This window comes from Suncus etruscus, chromosome 7 (genome assembly GCF_024139225.1).
Source record: "Suncus etruscus isolate mSunEtr1 chromosome 7, mSunEtr1.pri.cur, whole genome shotgun sequence".
NCBI classification, from domain to species: domain Eukaryota; kingdom Metazoa; phylum Chordata; class Mammalia; order Eulipotyphla; family Soricidae; genus Suncus; species Suncus etruscus.
The window spans coordinates 51967477-51978112 of record NC_064854.1 but is presented as its reverse complement, the minus strand read 5'-3'; the positions used below and the strand labels follow the sequence as shown (position 1 = coordinate 51978112).

At 46.5% G+C, this 10636-nt stretch overlaps 1 protein-coding gene across 3 annotated transcripts in view; it reads right to left on the bottom strand.

The window, feature by feature from the left end:
- Positions 1-10636, bottom strand: part of TPR (translocated promoter region, nuclear basket protein) — a 73296-nt gene that overhangs the window by 664 nt on the left and 61996 nt on the right. For all 3 annotated transcript variants that reach the window (XM_049776382.1, XM_049776384.1, XM_049776383.1), the window contains exons 47-51: positions 9833-9939; positions 4725-4820; positions 4450-4606; positions 2302-2420; positions 25-120 (exon numbers count right to left, since the gene is read on the bottom strand). In XM_049776382.1, coding sequence (XP_049632339.1) covers positions 25-120; positions 2302-2420; positions 4450-4606; positions 4725-4820; positions 9833-9939 — 575 coding nt within the window. The remainder of the gene's footprint in view (positions 1-24; positions 121-2301; positions 2421-4449; positions 4607-4724; positions 4821-9832; positions 9940-10636) is intronic.

Below are 10636 nucleotides of genomic sequence, written 5' to 3'. Positions count from 1 at the left end.
ACTGCCAGATGTGGTCCTACTCACCTCTCTGTCGGGTGAACTGGCGGCCACGCAGGCCAGGTCTCAGAGCTGTCTGCAACCTCACTCGTCGGAAAGGTTTTGGCTGCGTACTGCTGGGATCTGTGTGGGCACCAAGAGATAAGAGAGCAAGTTCAAATACAGGAAACCGTACGAGGCTTATTCGGTGTATTTGCCTTGGACACATCAGTTGTTTTTTTTTTTTTTTTTTTAAAGAAACTTTAAATAAAGAAACATTAAGAAGGGCTGAATATGATAGTGCAAGGGAACTTGTCTTTCACATGAGTGCCTGGGTTCAACCAGACTCCCTTATGGCTCCTTCGGCACCACCAAAAGCGACTCCGAGTCAGAGCATAAAAAAGCAAGGATAAGACTGAGCAACACAGGGTGCAGCCCAAACTCACCCAAAGTGACTTTTCAAAAGCATCCAGCAACTTATTCCAGATCATCCTTAGTTTAATGGAGCATCCCTCGCCCTCCAGGCACACCTGCAGCCAATCAGCCTGTCCGACAGTGTGACAGCATTCAAGGCCCCAGAGGCCTACTCAGCTCCAGGCACTGTGACAGCAGCCTCTTGTCAGGTTTGAGTTTCCCACTGATATGAATGAAGGTTGTGCTCAGACTAACGTTGTAGATTCATAATATGGTATGTCTGAACAAAATTACAAAAATACTGAGTATGGGGGCCAGCGCAGTGGCGCTAAAGGTAAGGCGTCTGCCTTGCAAGTGCTATCTAATCTAGTAAGATACCCAGGCATCCCATATGGTTCCCCAAGCCAGGAGTGATTTCTGAGCGCATAGCCAGGAATAACCCCTGAAGGTTAACGGCGTCCCCCCACCCCCGCAATATTGAATATGGCCTGAGCCTTAGGGAGCTGTGACTACTGAGCTGGCTGAGGGTCCTGGGGTGAGGTCTGGGGCCCCACAATTTACTAAATGATACCATCATTAAGAGAGCTGGCTCAGTGGATGCTGTTCGACAGAGTCAGGGCTAGGCCTTGTGTCTCCAACCCTTCTGCTGTCCCTGGAGTTTAAGCCTAGCTCATCCTTCCCACAGTGTCCAACACCTTCCTCCTCGGTAACCCCATCAGCTGTGGAGGCTGATTCTTTTTTGTTTGTTTTTTGGGTCACATCTAGCAGCACTCAGGGATTACTGCTGGCTCTGCGCTCAGAAATTGCTCCCGGCAGGTATGGGGGACCACACGGGATGCTGGGATTAGACAACTGTCAGTCCTGAATCGGCGGCATACAAGGCAAACACCCTACTACTGTCCTATATCTCCCTAGCCTCATGGAGGCTGATTGTGAGACACAGGCAAGGGGCTCCAGACTCTACTTGTCCTTGTCCTTCTGTGCCTTCAATACATCTGAACTTCTGCTTCCACAGTGGCCCCTGGGACAGGAGGCAGTTTCCCCAACTCCTCTTATACATCGGGCATCTCAACTGCCAATTATAGCCAGGCCTCCCCTCCCTAGGAATGCTTGGGGCCACTGGAAACATTCCCAGAGACACTGGGTTTGGGGTGTGAACCTAGTAGCTCAGTGCTCAGGGGTCACAGGAATCAGTCTATATTGTCTCCTGGTCGTGATCCTGATGGCACCATAACGGCAACTGTAGCTCGTTATTTCCCTTAGACTCCACTGGCTCAAGATCCCTTCTCTGATGCACCCTGTGACACTGGCCACCGAGCCCAGTTCTGAGGATGGGATATGGGGAATCTCTTAGAGTGCAGACCCCAAGCTACTGAGGCTGGTCCTCCTTCTACTTCTTGTTATGTTTTTGCTGATTCATTCACTGCAGGTTCACAAGACTTTAACTGCTGTCCAATTTTTCAGAACCTTATGCCCATTCAGCTGTGCCACCTGTGGGGACCCACAGTGGGAGGAGCTGGAGGTGACAGGCACTTGGTTGTGGCCTGTTATATGGCCCACTGCTGAAAGTGATTCTGAGATGCTATGTGGAGGCTATACTGACAGTATAAAACTGCATGTCTTGGGATGTGTCATAGAACTCATGGGGGCCATGGGCACAGCCAGGGACAGTCTGTCTTGGGGTCTTTTCTCTAACTAGCAGGTCTCATGCATAGGCTTAAAGCAGTCACCTCACCCTGGGTTGATGCTCACACATCCTCACCCATTGAGATCCCCCTCGCTAATTGATGAAAATGGTGTGACACAAGGAAGGGAGGCTGGTTACATGGAATGGGCCGACGTGCAGGATAGAAGAGGCCACGTGGACAAGCCTCCTTCAGGAAAGGAAGGCTCCAGCTAGTGGCTACTCACCAACGGAAGAGCTGGAAGGGGGGTCCTGGCTTGTGGAGGGAAGGTCAGCCTCATCAGACGCTTGTACAGGTTCCTCCTCCTGCTGGCTGTCCATCTCCAAGCCTGCCTCCGAGCTGATGCTGAGGAGAAAAAAAAAACAAAAAACAAATAACCAGTTAGATAGCACCAGGCCCAAAGCCTTTTCTTTCATTCCTCTCTGCACTAGAACACAGTTTTAGTTCCCCCTTTTCTTCTTTGTTCATTCTCCTTTCCCCCACCAATTCTTGCCGGTTTTTACTCCAGATCAAAAGACTTGGGAAAGAGAGCTTTCTAGGAAGATGGAGCGTAATAAGTTATGGTGATCCCAACTCTTGTTACACACAAGTAAGCTAGCCTGGACTCTAGCCCCAATGAGGACGGTGTAGACACAAATCCCTGGCTACTGGTTAGAACTCCAGGTCTCTCCTCCACTCCAGAAAATACAGTGGCAACAAGGAAGAGTGTTCAAGGACATAGCGTTAGGGTTCGAGTTGACACCCAGTGCTGAGAGTCAAAGACCACTTCTGATAATGCAAGATGCAAAAGGGAATTTATTTGGCTAACCAAGGTCCGAGCCTCATCCCATTAGGGGAGTCTTGGCAAGGACCCCGAGTCCAATCTTCAAGCACTTTATATAATAATTACAAGCATTAACAGAATACTTAGAGAACAATCATCTCACTGTATAGTTGCCTTAATTAATCACTGATTTTTCTGGCTCAACCTTGGTTGACTAGGATGCTATGATTCAAACCCTGGTTGTTAGGGGGATCTCTGACACAGAATCTGGTTGTCGTGGGTATACCCTTATACCCTGATTCAGACCCTGGCTGACAAAGGTTACTCTAATTTAAACTTTAGGTTGTTAAAGCTCACTCAATCCCTAGTTCCTTATTCCTGGAGGGCACCAATTTTGGTCTTATTTCTGAATTAACTCTTTCACTGCCTTCAGCCAGGAGTGAAAAAGTATACTTTACTAGGGTTTTGTCTTAGTCTAGAGTTCCTTATCATGGAATTAGAGGGAGAATCTTGGTTCTTACAACAGGACTGACAAGAGTCTTTATCCTTAGTGTTTATACCACAGAAGCCAGGCCTCTAGTGGAGCCCCAAGGACTAAGCAGCAGTGACATTGAGACGGGCTGGGAGCCAGTGGCACAGAAGAACCAACTCCAGCAGCTGCCAAGACCATCTCTGATCTGAGTGCTCTCACCAGGGACTATGTGGGTGAGGTCTGGTCTTAGCAGAGTTTGTGTCTGCCCAGGGAGCTGATACCACATTAGAACATGGGGCCTAACCCACATGTTCTTCCAGGAAGATGCGACTAAAGTGACAGTCCTGAATGACTGCCTAAAAAAATGGGTTCTAGTTCCAGCTCTACTTCGGACCTACCTGCAGGTCACTTCTGGGTGATGGACAATTAGGTCTTAGTTTAATCTGCCCCCAAGATCACTATCCAATGGTTCTTACCATTCAATGACTAAACTGCCTTTGGTAGAATCAAAGAAAACCCAAGGGCTGGAGAGATAGCACAGTGGGCAGGGCACTTGACTTATACACAATCAAATCCAGGGATTTGATCCCTGAAGCCCCATCAGGAAGTAATCCCTAAATGCAGACCCAAGAGTGAGCCCTGAGCACTGCTGGATATAGCCCACAACCCCCTTTACCCCCCAAAACCCCAATGATTTATCATAACATCTTTTTTGTTAAAACTGTTTATAACTGTGTTAAAATCATAGTCAAAGTGGGAAAATTACTAGAAAAAAATCTTATTTTAAGAAGTCGGGAACCAGGATGCTTAGTTCTAAACACTAATACAAAATACAGAAGATTCACTAAAGAACCCTCTACAGAGTGGAAAGTGAGTCATTTCCTCAGTGCACAGACATGTCTTTCTTGGGGAAATGTTTAAGAAGCAGCCACATTAGTGGTTGAGTCCACAGGGATTTTAGAGAAATGGGACCTTCTAGAAAACAGAATGCAGTTCCCAGGCAGGCAGTGTCTCCCATCCTGAGCTCCTGTACTCATTTAATGAGCTCTACATTCTAACAGATATGACAGAAGACACACATGCAGAAATAGGGCCTGCCATTCATGCTTTGCAGCTGGCAGAGTCACAGCAACATTTACCCTTCGGATTCCGCCTCCACAAAGACTTCATCTCCATCATCCCCTGTGGTGCTTTCATTGGTGGAAGACAAAGAGGCAGTGGAGGTTGTCACCATGGGCACCGACTGGGAGGCGGGCTCTGAGGCATCCGAGGCAGTGCTCTCAGTGAACACGCTCACTGCAAAGGAAGAGACAGGCAATGCCACCCTGGCTCACTGCACAGGGAGAGATGGACAGTACCATCCTGCCAACCCTGGTGTCCTGCCCTTCCCTGCTGCTCCACGGGTAAGACCCACCTGGCGCGGCCACCTGCAGAGGCGTGGTGGGGACACTCCGGCCACCCGACTCTTCTTCATGAGCAAGGAACAGGGGCGTCTCGTACATCCCCAAACCTGGAGATGGATATAGGTGCTGGTGATGAGGCAGCAGTAGCCAGGCGAGAGTGAGGTCTTTACCATGGAAGCCACAAGGTCGAACCAAACTCTCCAAGACTGGAAGCTTGGTATAGGCCAGTGATGGCTAACCTTTTTGAGCCCAAGTGCCCAAACTGCCTCACAAAACCAAAAGAATTTCCTCAAAGTGCCAGTACATCAATTAAACCTTAATAACAAGATTTTAGTATCACACGCATGCCAGGAGTTCACCATCGCGGGTCTAGGCACTTCCCACCAATGCCTTTACCCTCTCCCTCCCCCTCAGTTCTGGGAAGAGCCATCCATGCCAGCCTTAGACAAGCACATTTCACCAAGGAAGGGCCTGACTTGGAACCAGAAAAGACACAAAGGTTAAAGGCTTATGCTCACACATCCAGAACTTTGGTGGAAAGACTGAAATCTATGAATAAGGCCACATTTAAAAGGCAGTAAATATAGCAGACCCTTTCCCATAAATAAGATTACTTCATTTGGACACAATGACTTTTTGTATTTATATCTGTTCTCTAAAAACATATACCTGGGCTACATCTCATGGTCCTATGAAAATAATGACCAATATCAGAAGAGAAGCAAAGTACCAAAACTCAAAGGTACAGGTTTGTTTTTTTTTTTCAGCTAAAAATCCTGGGGTACCCTTGGGTGGTGGGTAGGCTGAAGCCCTGGCAGTTACAGCAAAGGCTCTGCACGACTAAAACTGCAGTGATGTCAAGCTGATAAAATGGCTAAGTATACTGGTATCAGGCCCAGAACTCTGGGGTTTTCTTAGAGTGGGGGCAGCAGTCTCCCCCAACTCCCTCTTGCTGGAAACCTCAGGAGCCATATTCACAGTCCAGAGTTGCCACCATGTAAATAGCACTTTAGTTCTAAAGCCTTCCCACTCATCTTGGAAGGGGTGAAAGCCAAACCACCAACTCACATGTACACCTGTCTACAGGCTGAAAACTCTGGGCCGCTCTTGGGAGGGGACGGATAGGAGTCATCCCAGTTCTACAAACCCTGGAGCACCTGAAATGTGTGTCTATTTCTGAGGCCAAGTGACACCTCCAAGTTCCATAAAACTGACAGTTCAGAAGGAACACAGAAAATCAGATGGTAATGTAGCATAGAAGCCAACCAAGCTCAATAAACAAACAACACAGAAGGCTTAGCTAACAACAAATAGCTCAATAAATAAACTCTCTGACATGACTTGATGACCCCACTGTGATATATATTATAAACCATAGTGCTTACAGTAAGAAGAAAACAATAGTAAAATAAATTAAGTTCATTCATATAAGCAGCTTATAAATGCCTGCACACATTTAAAATGTCAATTTCTCATAAACAACACAGCAGTTAAAAAATATGCACCTGGGCCAGAGAGATAGCATGGAGGCAAGGCGCTTGCCTTGCATGCAGAAGGCCAGTAGTTCGAATCCCGGCATCCCATATGGTCCCCCGAGCCTGCCAGGAGCAATTTCTGAGCATAGAGCCAGGAGCAACTCCTGAGTGCTGCCAGGTGTGACCCAAAAAAACAAAAAACAAAAAGGCACCAGAACAGTTTCTTGCTGATTACATGTAAATCAAAAATCTCGTGAGTTTACTGTGGACTACCAAGACTAAGGAAAAAGAAAGTATCAAAGCAGGATGCCCTTCAAATGTAGCCAAAAACTCACCCTCGACAATGTGCGGCTTCTATCTAGGGCGTCTGAACCACCAACCACCTGCAGCCCCTGGCTGGAAGCACAGCACAAGGAGGTAAGGGAGGCCCAGGTCACTATGACAGAGTTGAGTCTCTAGAGCCTCTCAAAGTGCCTGCCATGGTCCAGGCTTCACAGGACTGTGTGGACACATGGTTTGCAGGACCCTGGGGGTCACAGTCTGGACTGAAACCAGACACTGAACCCCAAATGGCAGCAGGCCCAGGGGCCCCCTAACCCTACCCTAGACAACCCCAGAGGGAGCAGACACCTGGGTGAGGATTACTAGGAGGATTCTGGAGAGGGACCAGGTCTGGGAAGCCGGAGAAATGGACAGCGATGTCCACTGGCACAGACATGAAAGGGAAACTCGGGGGTCGACCCAACTCCAACTCTGCCTCACCCCAAGGCCCCGAGAAACAAGTGATAGGGCCACAGTGCCACCTGCTGGAAAAAAAATGAATTTTAAGAAGCTAAATGCAGTGGAAGGATGAATAAGAAAACTGGAAGGAAATCCATTCCCTCCACTCCCTCACCAGGGAACAACTAAACTCAGGGTCTGAAGCTGGTCCTAAGCCACAGAGTTATCTCCTGGAAGCTTTACTCTGAGATTACAAGTGAGATGCCCCATAGTACTATCCTAATATGTGTCGTGGCACCAGGGTTCAACTTGTGTTAGCAGCACAAGTACTTGCATGAAGACAAAGTTGCCCTCAAAAATCAAACTTGATGACAAAGAAAAGAAGAGCCAAATGGACAGTTTAAGACTCATGATAGTGAATGAAGACAACGAATAAGGTACAGCAAATGTACTTGAACAATGAACACAAGTCCGTGAGGACACAAAGGAAATACAGGATCAGTTTTCACCTGAGACTGAAGCTACTGACACTTTCATGATGGTGAGAAGGAAAACCCCACAGAGGGATGGAGATAAGCCAGTGCGACTCAGAAGAATCTCAAAAGAGATGAGGGTGTGCACTAGCTACTGCGATGTGTCACAAGGTATTAACAGTCAGAGAATGATTGAGCAATTGAGTAAAGAAAGTAAATGAAATGAATCTTACTGGAAAAGAGACAAAACATATTCTTTCTTGTATAGGACACATATATAGAGAAATCTCTAAGTGCTCCATCCAAGAATTGCTATGTGATCCCAACTAAAATGCCAAAGGCAATTTTCAAAGAAATCAAACAATTCTATAATGTCATGAAAATACAGATCATGTGACTTTGAACTACATAATCAAAAAAAGACCAGTGGAATGGAAGAGCCCAGAAATAAGACCATACATAAATGGACACTTAATCTGTGACAAACAAGATAGACAATACATAATGAAGGGAAAGCCTCCTCAACAAAGAGTGCTAAGAGAACTGAGAACTAGAGACGTGCCAAAAAAAAAAAAAAAAAAAAAAAACCACCCCAAAAAAAACCAACAACAAACACCCCAAAAATCTATAAAACACAAGACTACAAAAACTTTACCTCACAGAAGAACTCCAAATGAATTAAAGATTTGCATATTGAGACCCAAACATGGCTGGAGAGATAATATAGCAATGAGGGCATTTGCCTTGCACTTGGCTGGCCCAGGTTCTATCCCTGGCATCCCCTATGGTGTCCCAAGCCCACCAGAAGTAATCACTGAGTGCAGAGCCAGGAGTAAGCCTTTGACTTAGGCCACAGAGATTTGATTGAACTCCAAGGGAAACAAACGTAATAAACGGAAAAACAGATGGGACTATATCAACTTTAAAAGCTTTTATAAAGGAAAAGAAACTGAAATAGGGGCTGGAACAATGGCGCAGTGGTAGGGGCATTTGTCTTGCATTCGGCTGACCTAGGACAGACCTCGCTCCAGATGGTTCAATCCCCCGGCGTCCCATATGGTCCCTCAAGCTAGGAGTGCATAGCCAGGAGTAATCCCTAAGAATCACCAGGTCTGGCCCAAAAATGCCCCGCAAAAAGAAACAAATAAAAAGAGGGACCTAGGGCCGGGCGGTGGCGCTGGAGGTAAGGTGCCTGCCTTGCCTGCGCTAGCCTAGGACGGACCGCGGTTCGATCCCCCGGTGTCCCATATGGTCCCCCAAGAAGCCAGGAGCAACTTCTGAGCGCATAGCCAGGAGTAACCCCTGAGCGGCACAGGGTGTGGCCCAAAACCCAAAACCCAAAAAAAAAAAAAAAAAAAAAAAAAAAAAAAAGAGGGACCTATAAATTGGGAGACTATTTTCATGTCATATACCTATCAACAAAGGGTTGATATCTGAAATACATAGCTCAACAACAACAACAAAAAAGGAGCAAAAGAACTGAACATTTATCCAAAGACAATATACAGATGGCCTATAAGCACATAAAAACAAAACAAAACAAAAAAAAAAACAGGGCCAGGAGAGATAGCACAGGGGTGTTTGCCTTGCAAACAGCCGATCCAGGACCTAAGGTGGTTGGTTCGAATCCGGTGTCCCATATGGTCCCCCGTGCCTGCCAGAAGCTATTTCTGAGCAGACAACCAGGAGAAAACCCTGAGCACCTCCGGGTGTGGCCCAAAAACCAAAAACAATGTTCAGCAGGTAAGGTGCTTTTGCCTTGCAGTCAGCCAATCAGGATTCTTTCCCTTGTACTCCAGATAGTCCCCCAAACACTGCCAGTGATCCCTGAGTGCAGAGCCAGGTATGGCCCCCAAACAATAATGTTCACTGTCATTTAGGAAAAAATTGAGATACCACACCACACCTTAAAATGACCTCTGCATTTGGAATGTACTGAGTGCTGGTGAGGACACAAAGAAAAAGGACCTTCAGACTGCTGACAGGAATGTCAACTGGTAGAGCACATACAAAAAACAGCAGAGATTTCTCAAAAATTTAAACAAGCTAATACATTCTGATTCACAATCCCAATCCCACCTGTGGACACTTATTCCAAGGCTATGGGAAAATGATTTGTAAAGACGCTACACACTATGTTCACAGCTGCATCATTCTCAGTAGTAAAATAGTGGGTCAACTTATGTGCTGATTAGTCGACACATGGGCCGAGAATGGGCAGCACATGCTCGGCAGAATATTGCTCAGCTCCAGTCACAGTGGACATGCCTCCTGTCAGGCTATAGGAAAGGAGGGAGGCAAAGGAAATTCCTCCTGAGTAGGAGGAATTCATGTCATTACAATAAACACATGGTGTAAATACAACAACAAAGAACTTAGTGGGAAAGGATCACAATGGACCAGGTGAAAATGATGTGAAACTCTTCTCCCCCAAGCATCACAGCTACTTGCCTCCTTGGGAAGCAAGCTGGCCCAGATCTGAGTGGCTGGAACTGGTCTGTGGCATATCTTCAGGAGGCCCAAAGCGGAATCGGGGAACACCGGCAACTTGTGGGGAACTACATAGATTAAAAAAAAAACACAACAAAGAAACCAGATATGATGCAATTTATACTTTATCTTGTTTAAATCACATGATCAGAACAAAAGAGGGCAAAGAGACTTTAATGGGAGGAAAGTCACAGAAGGATTGTCACGTGAACCCCTGCTGCTGGTGAATTTAGTGAATTTAAATTTGAAATTAGAACTTAGTATGTAACTGTTTCACAGAAAAAAAGCACCTCCTTGCCTGGATCACTCCAGGGGACTGAACTGAAGGCAACCTGAACTGAAGGCTTAGGGTGGCTGATTTTTACTCCTCAGAAGAAATGAGCTCACTTCTTTAGGGGGAAAGATTCACTAGCCAGATGCCTCTGGTGACTCAGAAAAGATCCATGGGCTGATGGCCATGGCTAGAAACGCATCCCTGAAGTGCTCAAAAAAAGTGATACAAATATTTGTTTTCTTGCTCACAACACAGGGCACAAAAAGTCATCTCTGTCAACCGCTCTGCTCCCCTGTACTTGACTGGCTGGCTGGCTGCTTTCTAGGGACTCTTCTTTTCCAGTCCAGAGAGGCAGATGTTTACATTTCATGTGGAAAAGCCCGAGTGCGAACTCTTGAGAAATTGCTGCTGACTAGTAGGGACACAGCAGCTCCCTGGACATTTATGGGAGCTTGTAGACTGGGCACTAAGATGCCTGTGATAAACATCTG